The sequence below is a fragment of the Triticum dicoccoides genome, chromosome 3B (assembly GCF_002162155.2).
Source record: "Triticum dicoccoides isolate Atlit2015 ecotype Zavitan chromosome 3B, WEW_v2.0, whole genome shotgun sequence".
Taxonomy (NCBI): Eukaryota; Viridiplantae; Streptophyta; class Magnoliopsida; order Poales; family Poaceae; genus Triticum; species Triticum dicoccoides.
In genome coordinates this window covers 569,937,025-569,957,465 of record NC_041385.1, presented here as the reverse complement: position 1 = coordinate 569,957,465, position 20,441 = coordinate 569,937,025, and the positions used below count along the sequence as shown (strand labels likewise).

General features: G+C 45.2%; 1 protein-coding gene across 2 annotated transcripts; it reads left to right on the top strand.

Moving 5' to 3' along the window:
* The first annotated feature begins 3,585 nt into the window (after nt 1-3,585).
* Nucleotides 3,586-12,843, top strand: LOC119277147 (double-stranded RNA-binding protein 1-like). Of its 2 annotated transcripts, none has more exons than XM_037558382.1 (7): nt 3,586-4,015; nt 5,262-5,509; nt 5,738-5,992; nt 6,521-6,734; nt 11,082-11,204; nt 11,728-12,443; nt 12,528-12,843. In XM_037558382.1, the coding sequence occupies exons 1-6, from the start codon at nt 3,769-3,771 to the stop codon at nt 12,432-12,434; spliced, it is 1,794 nt and encodes a 597-aa protein (XP_037414279.1). In that variant the 5' UTR covers nt 3,586-3,768; the 3' UTR covers nt 12,435-12,443; nt 12,528-12,843. The 2 variants fall into 2 exon arrangements, with proteins under 2 accessions (XP_037414279.1, XP_037414278.1); XM_037558381.1 differs by having other exon boundaries at nt 11,079-11,204.
* The last annotated feature ends 7,598 nt before the right edge of the window (nt 12,844-20,441 follow it).

Here is a 20,441-nt window from a genome sequence, read left to right as displayed (position 1 = left end):
GATTAGCTAGCAGTTGTTCTAACATACCCGAAGGAATTTCATATTCAATATTTTCAGTAGGTGCATCAGGTTGAGGGGTAACTAATTGTGGTTCCGGTCGAGCTGAAGATACCCCGAACAAACCCCTCAAAGGATTGTTTTCCATAATAACAAGTGACAATAAATTTCAGCATGTAGTAATAATGTTTCCTTACCAATTCCCACTTACCAAGGGCGCTTCACTCCCCGGCAACGGCGCCAGAAAATGGCCTTGATGACCAACAAGTATATGGGGTCAATTATAGCCTTTTCGATAAGTAAGAGTGTCGAACCCAACGAGGAGTAGAAGGAAATGACAAGTGGTTTTCAGCAAGGTATTGTCTGCAAGTGCTAAAATTGTAAGTAGCAAAATAGTTTGATAGCAAGATAATTTGTAACGAGCAAGTAAGGATAGTAGTAACAAAAGTGCAGTAAGGTAGCCAAATCCTTTTGGGGCAAAGGACAGGCCAAAATGGTCTCTCATGATAAGTAAAGTGTTCTTGAGGGTACACGGGAATTTCATCTAGTCACTTTCATCATGTTGGCTTAATTCGTGTTCGGTACTTTGATAATTTGATATGTGGGTGGACCGGTGCTTAGGTGTTGTTCTTACTTGAACAAGCCTCCTACTTATGATTAACCCTCCCGCAAGCATCCGCAACTACGAGAAAAGTATTAAGAATAAATTCTAACCATACCATTAAACTTTTGGATCCAATTGGTGCCTTACGGAATATCGCATAAACTGGGATTTAAGCTTCTGTCACTCTCGAAACCCACCATCTAATAACTACTACACAATGCATTCCCTTAGGCCCAAATATGGTGAAGTGTCATGTAGTCGACGTTCACATGACACCACTAAGAGAATGACAACATACATATCATCAAAATATCGAACACATATCAAGTTGACATGATTACTTGCAACATGATTTCTCCCGTGACCTCAAGAACGAAAGTAACTACTCACAAATGATAAACATGCTCAAGATCAGAGGGGTATTAAATAGCATAATGGATCTGAACATATAATCTTCCACCAAATAAACCATATAGTAATCAACTACAAGATGTAATCAACACTACTAGTCACCCACAAGCACCAATCTATAGTTTTGATACAAAGATTAAACACAAGAGATGAACTAGGGTTTGAGAGGAGTTGGTGTTGTTGAAGATGTTGATGAAGATAGCCCTCCCCAAGATGGGAGAGTTGTTGGTGATGATGATGGCAATGATTTCCCCCTTCATGTGGGAAGTTCCCCCGATGGAATCGCTCCACCGGAGGGCAAAAGTCCTTCTGCCCAAGTTTCGCCTCGAGGCGGCGGCGCTTCGTCCCGAATGTCCTCTCCTTCTTTTTTCTAGGTCAAAGATGGGCACTGGCGGTGGGCCGAGGAGGGCATCACCCACCAGGACGCGCCTGGGCCTCCTGGCGTGCCCAGGTGGGTTATGCCCACCTGGTGGCCCCCTCTGGTACTTATTGGCTCCAATAATTCTTAAATATTCCATAAAAAATCCTCGGGAAGTTTCAGCTCATTTGGAGTTGTGCAGAATAGGTAGCTTGACGTAGCTTTTTCAGGTCCAGATTTCCAGCTGCCAGAATTCTCCCCCTTTGTGTATACCTTGCATATTACGAGAGAAAAGGCATTAGAATTACTCCAAAGAGCATTATTATACAATAAAACAACATAAATAACAGTAGGAAAACATGATGCAAAATGGACGTATCACTCTACCACCACTTCCACTCACATGCTCCGCCGTGGTCAACCACTCGTTCGCCTTAGCCACCATTTTTCTCTGCAAACTCCTCTGGTCTACCAAGAAGTGAAACCAGAGACATGTCTTATGAAGGCAAACAACAAAAGATGGATGTTTTGTCTCTGTGTGGAGGGAGGGGGTTGAAAATAATTTCTTCCATCTAAGCCCCTCCCACCCAAAAAAAATCCTTCAATGATCTTTCTTGGGCTTGGGTGAGAGCGTGGCGCGCCCGACATAAATGTAGAGCCTTATACATTGATTAGTCAACTATATCAATTGAATTCAAATATGATGTATTATAATATGAGTTCCCCTGAGTGATACCCTATCAACCCGCCATGCAGAAGCACGCGGATAGACCCAACTTACACAGACAATCATAGATTAGACAGATATATAATTAACCATGTGTTAACTAAGGATAGTCTCTGCTTATCCAACTTACATGTGGTTACCATCTTGCAAACCAATATCTCCATTCCCTCTAAACAAAATGTATACCAGGTAATCATGGCTGACGTCATCATTGTTGGTTTACAACTAGTGGGAAAGAAAGGAAAAAGTGCATGGAGAAGAAGCTCAAATGTCGACCCTATAATTTTAGGCTTTGGCACTAAACTATGCTCGTCTGGATGCACTATAGTTGTCCCGGGAAAAAGAGGTCAGGTGGGCACACCCACTCATCGGAACCCAAAAGCTCAATATTGACGCTTCTTTTTCATATGAAGATGATTATGGGTCTTGCCGTGCTATGATCTAGATGACGTTGGGCACTTGGTGGCGGCGGAGAATCATTTCTTTGCCTCGACGATGAACCCCACCCCCGAGACGATGACACTCAAACATGGCCCTATGGGAATCCAACGGTTAATTGTCTACCCCGACTGTCTTGAACTGGTGGACTGCATGAAGAGTTGAACGGGGTTAGCACCCGTGTGATGACGAGCATCAATGACTGGTTTGAAGCGTGCAAGGATTTTTGGGAAGGTATATTTTTAGCACTGCACGCGTGAAGCTAGTCGCGTGGCTCGAGAGCTTGCCAGATTAGCTAAGATTATCACCCGAAGTTGTGGTTGAATAATCTTCCTTCCTCTATTCTCTCGTTAGTTGTTGATGATGTATTCCTGTTTGAAATGAAATAAAGTAGTGACAGATGTTTTTCCTAAAAGGAATGTCCATTCTCTCTCTCTCTCTCTCTCTCTCTCTTTCTCGGGTAACCAGGCGGTCACATCCCTTCCGGGTGTATATATGTACTGTTACTCATAAGTATTACTAACACATACTTCCTCCGTTTTGATTTACTTGTCGTGCGTGTAGTACACTGGATATTTTGCAAAAAAAAAAAACTCGTACTTTCAAACACCTAACAAAACGGCCCCGTCTCCTTCCTTCGGCCTCCGCCCTTCGCCCATGTGTCTCCTGGGTCAGGCATAGTCGGATTCCGCCACCGTGCTAACGACTCCGCCGCTCGCAGCCCACCGGTCTCGATTCCCTCACCGCCCACCTAGTCTTGATTCCGTCACCGCCCACCCGGGACACAGCTCCACGAAGGCGAGCTGGTCTTGATTACACAATAGCAAAATTGCCATCACGGCATCTAAATCGGGACGGAGGGAGTGGTTGATTCATTTTCTTTAACACAGTTGATACATTTGTTTTTTTTTCGAAGGGAGTTGATTCATTTGTTACTTGTGAATTGTGTGTGCAATTTACTCTTCACAACATAGTGGTTGCCCGGAGCCAGACCCTGGCAACCGCCGTACTGAAACAGGCGGATAAACCCCAACCCACCCACCAAACAAACGTCGTGCCACTGAACCGAAGCCACAAAAGAGCGTGAAGGAGCATCAATCCAGCAGAGGAGTGGGAGCGAGCGGGCGAGGCGCAATAAACGTGAGAAGTCGAATCCAGCGAGCAGATCAAAGCGAGCGATAGCCCCCGGAGAATTCCCTATCGGGAGAGGCCGAGTCCCAATCTTCCGCGGCAATGTCCAAGGCGCAGCTGAACCAGCTGTGCCAGCAGCGGCGGTGGCCGGCGCCGGACTACACCCACCGGAGCGAGGGGCCGGCCCACTCGCTGAGGTTCCGCGCCACCGTCACCGTCAACGGCGAAGTGTACCACTCGCCGGACGACGGCGACGGGTTCAGCACGGCCAAGGAGGCCCAGAACCTCGCCGCCAAGGCCGCCTTCGAGCGCCTCTCCGCCCTCCCGCCCCCTCCCCCGCCGCAGTCCGGTGAGTGCCAGATCCCCCAGTTCCCTACTAGCGGGTACATCCGGGTCCTTGCGCGAACACTTCGTGGTCGGATTTTGGTTCCCAACTTTCGGTTTCAGGTTTTGTTCCCGAGTAGCGCCTTACTTGCACGATTCGTGGACGGCTGTTGGTTCAGGATTCATGAGTGCAGTTAGCGTCTTTCTGGTTACATCTAGTTCATGTCCACATTAGGTGCATTTTCTTTTCTTTTTGTCTGGGCCTGAACAAAGTGGTATCATCAACTGTAAAAAAGGCTTAAGCCATTTTGATAGCGATTGATATTGTAGTAGAAATGGATGGCTTACTGGCTATATTGAGATTCTAGTAGAATGGATAGTTTACTGGCTATTGAACCAGTACGATTCAACTTACACTGGTATTATTACCTCGCAAAAATAAAAACTTTACTGGTATTATCTTCACAGACAAATGGAAATGATGCTCAGTTTTACCAGCAGGAGTACAATGCATTCATATCGGTAGATAGATTCACTCACCAGCACACAATATCATTTGATTTGGTATTGATGGGGAGTTACTGCATTCAATTTCTCAAGGACATCCTGTTGATTTGGTAGCTATCTGATTCTGAAATGGTAGAAGTTTGGTGGCGCTATAACGAACATAGTGAATCTGCTCGGTGGAGCGTGTACACAGTAAGCTACAGAGAAGCTGTGTTGAACTCACTCGTTCCATGTTTGATTTTAATGTGGGCATATAACTGCCTACTTTTGAATAAGTTCTCTCTGTGTAGTAAGATCCTTATCGTAACTGACAGAAACGTCAATGATATACATGCTCACCTATCAGTAGTATTTTTTTTAGATTTTGTAAAACCATTCAACCGCATATAAGTGCCAACAAATATTATCAGTGTTCAGCTAAACCCCATATTGCGCTGTAGTTTATCCCTCTCGGAACTAGATACGAAGTTATTTCCTTATGACGAGTAAAAAGTTGCACATCTGTTGATACTTTAATTTCTGCATACATTGAACAGTAAAGGCACTTAAACCCCATATTGCGCTGTAGTTTATCCCTCTCGGAACCCCATATTCCTTCACTACCTATGTAACTATATAAATGTCTCTCATCCCTCAAATAGATTTTATTTTTACACCTCGCATGCTGCTGTGAAGTTCTTTATTCTTGCCACTAAAAAGGTTCTTGATATTCTTTCACACTTGTTTCTCTATATTTGCAGTACTAACTATTCTGTATGTTACAGAAACCCAACTTCCCTACAAGTCTCAGTTGCAAGTTTATGCTCAGAAGAGACATAAAGAATTGCCTTCATATGACACCATTCAAAGTGGTCCACCTCATGCACCTCTGTTCAGGTCTACAGTAACCATAGATGGGCGCAAATTTGAAAGTCCTCAAGACTATCACACAACAAAGGAGGCAGAATTTGCTGCTGCAAGAGTGGCTTTAATGTCATTGTGTCAAGAAGCGAACCCATCAGAGCAAATGCCGGTTGGTTGCACCTATTTTTTATTCCTATGGATGGCTTTAATTTGCACCAGATTACCTATGCATCAGCACTAACATCCTTCAGCATTTATCTGTATTATTAGTAAACGTGTTCTCCCATTTTACAATATTCAAGAACCGAGTAAAAACTGAATTGAAACTATTGACTTCATTTACACTGTGCGGAAACATTGTCAATTTTCGTCTAATAAAATACTCTACCTTTTGTAGGTTGGATCAGCTTCATGTATTTCTTTGCCTGGAATCCAGATTAATCATAAGCTTCAATTGCAAATGTATGCTCAGAAGAGAGGAAAACAACTGCCTTGGTATGACCGTATCCAGGAAGGTCCATCTCATGCACCTCGGTTGAAGTCAATAGTGACCATAGATGGGCAAACATTTGAAAGCCCACAGTATTGTCATACAATTAAGGAGGCGGAATATGCTGCTGCAAATCTTGCTCTGGTGTCCTTAGCCCAAGAAGTAAGCTCAGAGGAGCAATTGCTGGTTGCTCCAGTATTTAATTATGGACAAATTTCTTACCATCGCCTCACCTATTTATGATAACTAATCTAATCGCCATCATTTATCTGTATAACTGATAAACATATGATCCATTTTCTTGAATTGAATAGATTATTAGATAACACCTAGGACTAGGAGCAATGCAAAACGAATTGTTGCTGGTACATATTGGAACAGTGAAGTATATTGGATGACTTGGCTTTTGTAGTGAAATTTTAACAAAAGCAACCTTTTAAGGGGAACATAGGACAATGGCTTTTACATGGAATAGTTATGGAAGGGCATGCTATAGTTTCTAATATCTTAAATACTCCCTCCGTCCCAAAATAACTGTCTCAAGCTTAGTACAACTTTGTACTAGAGCTAGTACAAAGTTGAGACACTTATTTTGGGACCGAAGGAGTAGCTTGCACAGACAAAAATATTTCGTAAGGTATTTGCTGTATTAGTAAATACTAATTTGACGGACCGCTCTACCTTTTGTAGGTTCAAGCAATGCAATATACAAATCCCCGGCATGAATTAGCTGAGAAAGAAGGCTCGTCCTTGCCTGTCTGTAATACTTCATCAGATAATTTTAAAAATTCCTCCATCTCCAAATCAACTGTGCACACTCAAGGCGAAAGTTTTCAGGAGGGACCTGGTAACACTAAGAAGCAAAAACAAATGATGGTTGCTGCTTTTCAACCTTCCAAAGACAGTAAGTAATTTAAACTCCTGAAATGAAGCTTCATACTGGGACGAACTTGACGAGTATATTTTGGTGGTGTGTCAGATTAGAGAAATTTTAAGATGCCCCCAAATGATTAGGGACTACCAATTAATATTGATCTAATGGCTAAGATGATGTATTTGTTACCTTATAGAGGGTAAGAGGTCATTTTGACCTTATCAAGGGTAATGTTGTCTCTGCAATAGTTTACTCCATGTTAATATGTACTCCCTCCGTTCGGAATTACTTGTCACAAAAATGGATGTATCTACAACTAAAATAAATCTAGATACATTCATTTCTTGGACTAGTAATTCGGAACGGAGGGAGTAGGATTTAAATGGAAATTATTATGTAGGATGGACATGTTGATACACATTATTATGGCATAATCAAATCATTGATGGCATTAATGTTTGACATGCAGACCATATATGTAATAGAATGCATTATAACCTTTTTTAGTTCGTCCAAAACTAATGGATTGAGAGAGAAAATATTTAAATTTAACAAATGTCTTAAACTAACATGTCTGAATGGTAATGAATTACTATGGTTTATTCATGCCCTCAAATTTTATATCTTTGTTATATTTCTAATCAAGTGATGTATGTATTCCAAATTCATCATTTCATCGAGCTATTTACAAATTTGTGTCATTCAAATAGCCTGTCAAAATTATGACTTCCATTTTATCGCTCGACGAGTGTTTGCATACCATCCTGGGTACAATTTATTTAAGGAACACATCTCTAATCTCTTGCAAAGAGTTTGTCAAAATCATACGCCACACCGGCTATCAAAATCATACATGACACGTACTACACAGCTGTCTCTCTATTCATGAGCATTAGGAGGCACATTTGTCTATTCATTACTTATGGCTATGCAATCAAGCATTTCATTGTGGATAGGATGCATCGATTCAGACCAATTAATTGGAACGTGATCAAGATCCCATTGTAATCAATTGCCAGATTGTAACCATTTTTACCAGAGAAAGCTGGTTACCATTTGTTATGGAAGGATTCATGCCAATTATACATGCCTTACTAAATATGATACCGGTTGCCAGCATTATTTCGTTAAGGTCAAAACTAACCTCCCTCTATCAACGGCTCAGATTTAAACCTTATCTTACCTCTGGTGAGGTAAGGTGGAGCATCTTAAAAGAGCTCATCAGATCATTAGCTCCTTAAAACTGACAATAGGGAAATGGTCGGAGTACACTTTACCGTACCAACCCCTATGACTGGTTGTTTTGTGCCATCAGCCGTTTGTATAGTGCCAGTGTGAGAGGGAGGATGCTTAGTGTAAGATTCAAACACACAGGAGTTACTAGCAACATGCTTAGATGCTCCAGAGTCAAGAACCCACTCTGGAGCACTCTCATTAGTAGCAAGAGATGCTCTTTCCGGATTACCTTCATCACTGGAGGCCCAGTGAGCAAAGTCTCCATAGACAACATCATCTACATCTTTGCCTTTGGACGTCCCAGTGTCTCCTGCAACGGCCATGTGAGCCCTCTGACCCCCTGAGTGTCTTGAGTAGCCACCTCTACCTCTAGAAGCCTGGCCCCATGAGGTCTCTGAGTATCCACCTCTGCCTCTAGCACTTCTACCTCTGCCTGTTCCCCCTCTGTTATATCCCCTGCCTCTGCCACGAGTTGGACATTCTCTCTTCCAGTGACCTACCTCCCCACAGATATGACATTTGGTGGGATCTCCCCACTCCATGCGCTCAGTGACTGCAAATGTCGTAGCTGGCACAACCTTCATGTCTGCATGCTCAAGGGATAGGCGCACCTCCTCTTGAGTCATCGTTGCAATAGCCTCAGGAATGGTAGGCAGACTAGGTTGGTGCAACAGGGAAGCCTTCCTGCCATCAAAGCAACCTTTGAGGCCAGCCAAAAATTTCAGCACACGCCTGCGTGCCATCCACTTATGCCCTGACTCGATTGAAGCCGCGTCATAGAGTTCCAGGGGATCACAATTATCCTGGTCAGCCCACAGAGCCTGCAGTTCTGCCGCGTATGTCATCACTGACATGCCATCATCTTGGCGCAGCAACCTAATCTTGTCCTCGATCTGAGCAATGAGCATGACATTGCCCTTGCCAGAGTATTGAGTGGACAGAATCTTCCATATCTCAGCAGGTGAGGATAGCCCCTCCACAGAGCGTCCAATGGAGGGCACCACGGAGTTCAACAACCACACCATAAGTACAGAGTGGATGACCTTCCACCTCTTGCCCTCTGCACTACTCTTGTCCCTTGGTTCTACAACCGTGCCCAACAAATATCCATCAAGCTCCTTCTGCTCCACAGCCCACAAAGCCCTCCTGGACCAGCTCAAATAATTTGTTGCCCCCTCTAGCTTCATGTCCAGGGGCGACATTTCAAGCTTTTGAGCCACTTCCTGTCAAGGAATGATGGCCCCAGAGTTGGACTCCGCGAGGATCTTAGCGAGCTTCTCCAAAGCCTCGGCAAGACCAGTTGGTTCAGCCATCGTTTGGCGGGATGAGCAGCAACAGCAAAACTCAGCCTCGGAGAGTCTTTTTTCCCAAGGAGCACCACCACCACCACCACAACACCAAGCTCACAACAGCAAGTCCACAGAGAAAAAAAAAATCTCTGTAAAGCACACAAGCGGTCCAGCCAAGGCTCTTCCTGTTCCAGAACGAGCAGTCCAGCAGGCAACCACTCTTTCTTCCTCTGCCGCAGCACCAAGAAGCAGCCGAAAAGCACCAGCAGCTCAGCAAGCTCCCAGGAACAGCACAAGGCAGCAGCAGCTGCTGCAGTTCCTCCTCTGTTCAGCAGCACCAACAGCAGCAGCTCCCCGCCTCAGCCTGACTCGCACGCAGCCCAAATCCGCTGCCGCCTTCTTCCTCCTCCTCCTCTTCTTCCCGCCGCAGCCGCCTGCACAGCCCACAGCAGCCCTCCTCGGCCGCCCCCTTCGCAGCTAGCCACCCCAGGGACACGAAGCAGGACAAGAGGAAGCAGCTCCCTCCCGGCCGCGTTGCAGCTCCTCGAGCCCAGCCCAGCCGCCGCCGCGCGCACCACAGCAGACCCGCCGCCTCACGCACGCACGAGCCTCCTTTCTCGCCTGACCCCGCTGGGCCCCACCGCCGCCTCTCCAGCGAGGGACTACGCCGCCACCTTCGTCGCCTGGCTCGATACCATGTTGAATCGGGAGATGGGTACCTTCACACAGCGCCTCCCCTCCTGTCTTGTTGCCTGCGTGAGTGTGTGTCTTAGATGTGGCGGCTCTCACGGGACAGGGGGAAGAGGGGCTCCTCTTCTAGGTCAGCACCTCTCATGGGCTTGGGCCCAAGAGACAGATCTTGATGGGCTAAGGCCCATACCGGTTCAACATGTATGTATTCCAAATTCATCATTTCGTCGAGCTATTTACAAATTTGTGTGATTGAAATAGCCTGTCAAAATTATGACTTCCATTTTATCGCTCGGCGAGTGTTTGCATACCATCCTGGGTACAATTTATTTAAGGAACACATCTCTGATCTCTTGCAAAGAGTTTGTCAAAATCATACGCCACACCGGCTATCAAAATCATACATGACACGTACTACACAGCTGTCTCTCTATTCATGAGCATTAGGAGGCACATTTGTCTATTCATTACTTATGGCTATGCAATCAAGCATTTCATTGTGGATAGGATGCATCGATTCAGACCAATTAATTGGAACGTGATCAAGATCCCATTGTAATCAATTGCCAGATTGTAACCATTTTTACCAGAGAAAGCTGGTTACCATTTGTTATGGAAGGATTCATGCCAATTATACATGCCTTACTAAATATGATACCGGTTGCCAGCATTATTTCGTTAAGGTCAAAACTAACCTCCCTCTATCAACGGCTCAGAATTAAACCTTATCTTACCTCTGGTCATTAGATCATTAGCTCATCAGATCATTAGCTCCTTAAAAAAGGAAATTCCTGAACCTAGTTGATAGTAGTACTTCCCAATAATCCTTCCCCTAAAACAGAAATCCTTTAAATGACAGTATTACCACCAGCCTATGCCTAATGTACCATTTGTTGTATGCCCTCCACTATGAAAATGATAAGAGTCAATAACGAGACTAATCTGATTTCTCTAAGCATAGCCTCAATAGCTCCCCAACCATTTTTTTGCTATACTTCTACTTGTATGCGATGCTTTAAAATTATGCTCTGCATATTGCTTTGTGGATTATATTTAAAGGTTTCTATATTCAATTGCTCCCACCTTTTTTTTTCTCTTGAATGCACAATCTCTCGTGGAACTTTTGTGCATGGCCACCAACATTTTTTCTTTCTTCTAGTAGGGTCACAGATGCAACAAGGAACCGAAACCCTCACTGAGCAAGAGGTCAAGACTGTAGAATCTGATTCTTCATTTCCCCAAGTATCAATGGGAACAAGTGACGGGCAGAATGACTCTAATGCTAGTGAGTTTTCTGCCTACCTTCCTATCTTGTTTTTAAGAAAAAGCTTCCTCTTTCTTTTTCTACATACTATTGACATGTGATGAAACCTCAGTAGACTTCTTCTGAACCAGCTTCTGGTCCACGTTCCTGTTTATAATGTGATTTCCGTAAGAAACACATGACCCATATAACAGAATTTTTATGTGACAAGTAAACTGCGGGAGATGTGTTTACATACTAATAACATGTGAATTTTATATTGTTATCCATCATGCATGTTTCACAAGTTCTCTGTTCTACAGTTTGGACAGTTCACTGATCATGCAATCGTAGATCTTGTTTTGGACATTGTAGCAATCCAAATGAACTATACCTTTTCTGTTGATTGTTATCTTGTATGTATGTATTTGATGTCAATGATTGTGTCATACTGCAATATGAGTTTGTATTTGCTTGTAGTTGATATCAATGATTGTGTTTCTCTTTGTATCTATTTATCTTGGCTGTTCCATCTATTGACTCATATGGTTTGGCCATTTTGCAGCTGAGCATGATTCTTGCTCTGTTGGCTCCCGTATTGATCTTCCTGTTGCTGACAAAACACAATCTCTTGATGAACCTATCAAATCTGGCAGTATGGAAAATGTTAAACCAGCTGCTCCAGAGCCAAGCATCAAGGCTGAAGTAATCGACTTGACACAAGAATGCAGGTCACCCCCGTTAGTTTCAGTGCCACCAACTGATATGCTCAACCTTGTGGCAACAACAAGTACAGTGCCTGTTGCTTTACAATCTCCTGTTGAAACTATCCAGCCTGTCAAGATGGAAAATGATAAACCAGCCATTCCAGAGCCAAGCACCGAAGCTGAAGTAATGGACGTTGCAGATCCAAGTGCTGAGGCGGAAGTAGACGTTCCAGAGCCAAGCATCAAGGCTGAAGGAATGGACGTTGCAGAACCAAGCGCTGAGGCTGAAGTAGACGTTCCAGAGCCAAGCATCGAGGATGAAGTAATGAACTCAACTCCAGAACACACATCTCTCCCCTTGGGCTCAATGCCACCAACCAATACTTCCAACCTTGCGGCGAAAGCAACTGCAGTGCCTGTTGATTCTGCCCGATGCAGTTACTCGATGTCAACTAACCGAATCCAGATCTACCCATGCCGTCCTGACCTGAAATTACCAGAGGGGGCGACCGTGCTTCCCTTTAGTGACGGCAAGTGGGTGGCCGTGAGCTTACCTTTACCTTGAACCCTGAAGGTATTCTTAGCTTAGTGTCCCTTGATTTATCAGTCTCCTTTGCTCTCTGCTAAGTTGTTTTCTGTGTCCAAACCCAAAATGCAGGTGGTAGCACCGCGGCTTTAGGTCCATAAGAGATGGAGCCAGCCGATGCACCTGTCATGTCGTAGGTTGTAGTTTCACCCCGAGTTTAGTTCCACGCCCCTCCCGTGTTCTGCTAGTAAAGTTGGCGAATCGTATCCTCACCGCAACTCTAATTATTCTCCTGGGACATCGTTATTATATTGATGTAAGTTATGCTATCTAGCCGATGGTACTGAGCTCGACCATCTCACTGAACCTGGATTTGTGTTGTTGCCAAGTTGTCACTTTTAATTTAGAAGACTACGAACTTTATTGGGACCATTCGGAGTTTTGATCTTGAGCTTGCTCTCTGGTTGGCTTTCTATTTTGTTTAGACGGGCCTCTGATTGTTGATATGCCGGTCGGCCTTTGCTCTCTCGAGGCATGTTGCACGATTTCTTCTTCTTTCTTCCATTGCTGTATTTGCATTCATAGCGCTGTGTGGTCTATTCTAGAGACACGTCATTGCTGAATACCCTAGAAAGACTCGAGAGTTTTAACTGGCCACACTTCTAGCTAGTTAGTCTTGAGTTCCTCTGGGGATCCTCTCCTTCCACTTCCCAATGTCCAGCGTGGAAAGCGTGCGCGCATCCACATCCCGGAAGATCAGCTGCGACGAAGTGCAAGAATTGCTAAAGTTAACAAGGGACTGCCATCATCTTATGTGCAATGCGTGCAACGTGTTCTCATGGCCAGATTGGGCTTCTGCCACTTGGACGACGAGCCATCTGTGGACTGCTTGGCCAGATATGCTGATCTGTTCAAAGACCCGCTGCCCCCATCTAGCATTGATGCGCTAACTAAACTATTTGCTCTGGAGCCGTTTGCGCCGGCGGAGCCATCTGTGGACTGCTTGGCCAGATAATGCTGATCTGTTCAAAGACCCGCTGCCCCCATCTAGCATTGATGCGCTAACTAAACTGTTTGCTCTGGAGCTGTTTGCGCCGGCGGTGCCGACTTTGTTGGCGTACTGAGGGTGCGGTCTCTTGATAGTGGGTGTGGGCCTTTCTGATGTCGATGAATTGTTGCAATCATAATGTGCTCGTGTGGAACGTCAGTGGGTTAAATAATCCAAGTCGTGTCGCTGTTATTCGCTCCATCGTGGAGGACGCCAACGCCTCTGTTGTTTGCTTCGTTGAGTCTAAATTGGCTACAATGGACAGGTTCGCCATATCAAGGGTTCTCGGCGCGAGGTACGACTCCTTCATTGCGCTGCCTGCCGTCAACACGGCTGGTGGCATCATTGTTGCCTGGCAGTCCTCATTGGTCAGCGTCTCTTCATCTAGAGTTGACACGTTCTCGGTAACTGTGGAGCTCGGCTTGTTGGATGCCCCGAGCTGGAATCTCATTGTGGTCTACGGGCCAACAAATGACGAGCTGAAAGTGCAATTTCTTCAAGAGTTGCGTGATATCCGTGCGGATAGACCAGGCTTGTGGGCAGTAGCAGGTGATTTCAACCTCATCGTTGACGCCTCGGACAAAAGTAATGACCTGATCAATCGTCGCATGTTGGGGAGATTTAGGCGGCTGCTTAATGACCTACAGCTCAAGGAATCTGATCTGGTTGGGCGTCGGTACACATGGAGCAACGAGAGGAGGGCTCCTACTCTTGAAAGAATTGACCGATGGTTTGCATCCGTGGAATGGGATTTCGCCCATCAGAATCACCTTCTTCAGGCTCTATCCACATCGCTCTCTAACCATGGCCCGTTGCTGATGGCAACCAACGTCAATTTTCAGAGGAAGGGAAGGTTCCATTTCAGTCCTACTGGCCAAAGATTACTGGGTTCCAGGAGGCTGTCGCCGCGGGCTGGTTTTCCACTACGCCTTCATCGGATCCCTTCCTGGATCTGTTCTATAGGCTGAAAGCTACTGCTAAAGCCCTATCAGCGTGGAGTCAACGTTCCATAGGCAACATCAAGGAGCAAATTCAAATGGCGCACGAGATCATTCGCCTTATGGACGTGGCTATGGATCAGCGACCGCTTACCGATGCAGAGTTCTGGTTACATCGTCAACTCAAGAAGAGGATACTGGGACTGGCTTCCCTTCAGCGTACCATAGCCAGGCAGCAGTCCCGTCTTCTGTGGCTCAAAGAAGGCGATGCAAATACGGGTTTCTTTCAGTCTTATGCTAGTGCGCGTCGTCGACGGAATCACATTTTCAAGTTGCAAAAGGAAGGAGTGGAGGCCACAACTCAGCAAGCTATGGATGACCTTGCCGCGGCTCACTTTGGAAAGTTAATTGGTACTCCGGGGCATCGCCAGCACTGCTTAAATCTTCAGCACCTGGACCTCCCTCACGTGGACACCGCGCACCTGGAATGCGACTTCTCTGACAACGATATCTGGAACGCTATCAGCTCCCTGCCACCTGACAAAGCTCCGGGGCCGGACGACTTCTCCTTGCGTTTCTATCAGTCCTGCTGGCCAACAACCAAAGAGGTGGGTTGCAAAGCTATCCGCACGTTCAGCTCTGGTGATGGCCGTGGCATTGCTCGTTTAAATGAGGCTTACATCACATTACTGCCGAAGAAGCCAGGGGCAGTGGACATCAGGGACTTCAGGCCAATTAGTTTGGTTCATAGCATTGGGCAAATTGTCTCCAAAATCATGTCAATCCAGATTACTCCGCTCATGTCGCTCCTTGTGCACTCTAATCAAAGTGCGTTCATCGCAGGTCGCTCCATTGTGGACAATTTCTTATTGGTGCAGCAATCGATCAAGACTCTTCACCGGCGGCAAGTTCCTACAATCATGATGAAGATTGACATTGCTAAGGCCTTTGATTCTGTTAACTGGGCTTTCTTATTAAAGCTGCTCAAGCATCGTGGTTTTGGGCCAAAGTGGATTGCTCTCCTGGCTTGCCTTCTGTCTACGTCCAGTTCAAGTGTCCTGATCAATGGTAGCCCTGGCAAGGATTTCTGGCATGCTTGCGGGCTCCGGTAAGGTGATCCGGTGTCTCCTCTTCTATTCGTGATCGTCATGGACACGTTGACTGCCCTGTTTCGTAAAGGGGAGCAAAGTAATCTTTTCAAGCCGTTGTGCTGCTGGGGCATCAATCACCGCTTATCGGTCTACGTTGACGATGCAGTTTTGCTCATTCGGCCTGATGAGGTTGAAGCAGAGACAACCGTGCAATTTCTGACTGCTTTTGGGCACGCCTCTGGATTGTCTTGCAACATGGCAAAAAGCTCCATCTCGTTGATCCGTTGCAGTCAGGACGACATTCCTCAAGTGACTGCCATCCTTGACTGCTCCATCAAGGAATTTCCTCTAACCTATCTGGGGTTGCCGCTATCCGTTACACGACTGCCCAAGTCTGCTCTCCAACCTCTTATTGACAGAACTGCGGACTACTTACCCACCTGGAAAGCTCGCTATCTCCGTCGGGCCGGGAGACTTGTCCTAATCAACTCAACTCTAACTGCAGCTTCCATCTACTTAATGCTAGTGCTCGATCTGCCGGCGTGGTTTATTCTTGCATTGATAAGATCAGACATGGTTTTTTCTGGTGTGGACATAATGAGGCTAAAGGTGGGAACTGCCTAATCAACTGGAACCTGGTTTGCTCGCCTAAAGTGTATGGTGGACTCGGGATCCACAATCTAAGGTTACTGAATCAGGCCCTTCTTCTCAAGTGGCGCTGGTTCGAGAAGGTTGCAGACGAGAAGCCCTGGCATGGCCTTGACATTAATCTACCTGTTGAGGTTGACAGCATCTTCAGTGCTGGATTACATTGCTTGCTTGGGAATGGCAACAACATCAGATTCTGGACAGATCCTTGGCTGAACGGTGCTAGTGTTCAGTAACTCGCCCCGTCTCTGTTTAAGTTTGTTCGGCCTATTGCCATGCAACAATCTGTTGCCGATAGTCTGCCAAATGGGGCGTGGATGACTGATCTACGTGGGAACCTTGACATACATGCCATTGCATGTGCATTGTTAGGCTTAACTTTGCCGTTCTTGTTAGGCTTAACTTTGCCGTTTGTATTTTTGTTTATGCTGCTTAGCTTGAGAAACGATCTTATATCATGGGACGGAGCGGAGGGAGTAGATAATTGCATGTGCATTGCAGCATTGCAATAGGATGTAGATAGTAGAGAAAACAAATCAAAACAGAGAGAAAATGAGAAACGAGCGTAAGGTTGAACAAAAGTAGAACACTGTTTTTCTTTAAAAAAAATAGCAGACAAGTAAAAAAAAGCACCTACTTATGTGAAATACATAAATAGGCTGTTGATAGCTAGGAACGCCCTAAAAAGGTTCATTTTGGACTCTTCCAATTTTGGTACTAGCAAAAGAGTCCGTGTGTTGTTACGGGAGGAAAAAATACACTCCGCTAACCCAATAATCATGAGTCAAGGCCCTAATAGGTTAGGTCTTTTTTTTTAACACATGACATCCCATCTGTGTTGTCACTTATCCTCTTTTTCATCCTCGCCGCCGGTGGTCACAGAATCACATGACATTTGAATGTTATCAATCCTAAGACGTCTCTCTCCCTCTCAGCATGTGATGGGAAATTTCTTTTTTTTTTCATGTGAAGTTTTGACTAGGCGTGCATGTGTGGCTGTGGATGGTTTCTTTCATCTTAAATCCTGATTTTGCTAAGGTGTTCATTTTTAATCTAGATTGGTACTAGTATGAAAGAAAGACGGATCATGCGCTATTGATTAAGTTTACACCTAAATAGCATTTTAAATTTGGTTAATAGGTAAATAATATCATATTCAGATTGTACACATTTTTCTAATCAAATTTCATATATAACATGTTAAATTTGAAGTTAGGATTTAAAAAATGTGGATATTTTAAAAATAATTTGATATGTACCGTGGGTTTATTAACTCAATTGTTAGGGGATTTCCTGTAAAATAAAAAAACCGACTTAAAACTGGTCTACGAATTGATTAATAGAAACATTAGGGAATTTAATGCTAAAGCAAAAATCTAACAAAAACTGAGCTACGAGTTGATTGCCAGAAACATTAGGGGGTTTTCTACAAAATAACATGATGGACTAAGAATACCTATTTTATTTATTAGTATAAATAAGGTACAGATAGATTGTATTTCAATTTCACGCCAGCATCTAGCAGGTTGATCAACAGATCCCTCGGAACCCTACCTGGAGGCTATTTGCGCTCAAACACTACTGGTCGACTATATTATATTTCAGGTCGGCATGTGGCACGTAATCGACGGATCCCCAGAAGAGCCCGAGAGCTACTTGCCCCCAAACGCCATTGGTTTGTTGTATTATATTTTAGGATGGCATATAGTAGGTTGATCGACGGATCCCCCAAGAACCAAGTCTAGGGACAACTTGCGCCCAAACGCCACTGGCCGACGGAATTATACTCCATCCCGAGTTGGAATAAGAAGAGCGAGCTAGTTCCTGAAGGAGATTCTCGACCCTCGGGTCGGCCTTCAAGCCAGGCTTGAGTCTCGGGGGCTATTGCATCGGCATTTTAATTAAAATTGTAAGTGCAAGCTAGAATCTTGTAACGCCCCGGATTCGATGCGTCAGGTGTCTGCTAGTTATTCGCCATAGTTGCCATGTCATTTTTTTGCGTGTCGCATTTTGTCATGTCATCATGTGCATTGCATTGCATACGTGTTCGTCTCATGCATCTGAACATTTTCCCCGTTGTCCGTTTTGCAATCTGGCACTCCTATGTCATCCGGCGTCCCCCTTTTGTCTCTTGTTGTGAGCGGGTGTTAAACTTTCTCGGAATGGCCTTGGTACACCACCGGTAGACCGCCTGTCAAGTTTCGTGTCATTTGGAGTCCGTTTGATACTTCAACGGTTAACCGAGTTAGCCCAAAACCCCCCTTCTCTTTGCAGCCCAGCCCCTCTTCACCACAGCCTATGAGCCCATCCAAACCCCCTCCATGCTCTCGTTCGTTCGATCACGATCATGTGGGCGAAAATTGCACCTCATTTGGACTCTCCTAACTCCCTCTACCTATTAATAGGTGCATCCCCCCGAATTTTCGCGCAGATGAACCCTAACCCTCTCCCTCCTCGCGCCGCCGGACATGTCCGCCTGCAGCCGAACGCGTCCGCCGCCGCGCCCCAGCCACTCCCGGGCCGCCACGTGGCACCCCGGCCACCCGCGCCGCGCCGGCCTGCCCGGGCCCGAGGCCGGCTCCCGCGGCCCGACTCCGCGCCGCCGACCGCCCACGTCTCCGCCGCCGACCACCGCCGCGACGGCTGTGCCACGCCGCCTCGCGCCCTCCAGTGCACCCCGCCGTCGCCCGTGGACGCCGCCGCCTTTGGGGACCGCGCCGTCCCGGATCCGGCACCCCCCTCGCCGGCCCCCGCTCCGGCGACCTTCTCTTCCCCATCTCCGGCCGTCTCCCCCGTCTCCGGCGTGTTCCCCGGCGAGATCCGCCTCGCCTCGAAATCCGTGCAGATCTGAGGTTGACCCCGAGATTCCTCTAAGTCCTTAATTTTCTACATTATGTGGCTCTGTTCAACGCATCATATCTCCTTGCATACTGCTCCATTTCATGCGCATGATATATCAAAATGTTCATCATGAGATGATCTACATTTCATTCCATTGTGTCATGTTTTTTTGGATCCATCTTGATGCCTGAATCATCGTTGCAAGAGTGCTATATGATGTTAACTGATGTCTGTTAACAGAACTTGATGATTTGTCATTTTTTGCATTTTGTGTGTGCATCCTATGAGCTTGATGTCTACATGTGTTTTGATATACATAATGCCATCTTTACAGGGGTGCAATCCATGTATTTTTGTAAGTCTTGTAGTGAGTGCATCAAGCTTGTGAAGTATGGTACTTGATGTTACTGTTTTGCTAGGCTGAATCTGTTATTTTGTGATGCTATGTCAACCTGCTGATACAAGTCATTCTATGCATAATCTGGAGATGTTCACTAAGGATGTTTTGTTATACATGTCATGCTCTATCCATCCATGCCCCTGGTTGCATTTATAGCCTTCTGTAGCTTGTCGTAATCTTGCTCTCAAATTGCTAAATAATGTTGCTGTCAGCCTGTTAACTTTAAGTTCAGTTTTGCAATGAGCTTTGCTAGTGATCCATGCACCCTATGAACTTGTTATTGACAGGATTAGCTTCATAAACATGTCTTCTTACTGTTGGTTACCTTGTAATGCCATGTATTGCTCTGTGGTGAGTGGTACAAGCTCACCAACATGCCTACTTATCGTTGTTCCTGCCATGTTTGAATCTGTCATATCATTTGCCATGTTTACATGGGTGCCACCATATCTTCTGATCCTTTTTGGCTCATGGTCAGTAAGGGACTTTTGTTCTATGAAATTAGTAGGTTCATGCCATGCCTTTTTTTGCCATTAAAAGTTCGCGTAGCATGTTGTTTGATAGCTCTAAACATTGCAACCTGATATTATTTCTGCTAAGCCTGTAAACTGTTATTATTTGCAATCTTGCCATGTGTTTTTGAGCATGTTCTATTGATTTCTGGAGATAGCTCAGTGTTCATGTTTTATCATGCTTTACCTGTACATCATGTCCATGCCTTTTGTTATCATGTTGAGCTGCTGTAGCATATTGTTTTGATGCTTGCAAGATGCCTAGTTGCTGTTTTGGACAGATTGTTGTTATGACTTGTATAGAGTGTATGTGTTGAACCGTTGCTTCTTTTGAGTGTGCTCTATATGAAACTTGCTTAGAATTGCATGTAGTTTCATATTATCATATTGCATCCTTGTTTTGAGGTGTTTGCTTGATGTTTGTATGCATTTTGCATCAATGCCATGTTTAACTTGTTTTGCTCATATCTTCTAGGCCGTAGCTCCGAATTAAATGAACTTTATATGTAACTTGACTAGAATCTCGTGTAGATCATCTTGGTGCATCTTAACTTGCTTTTTAACAACT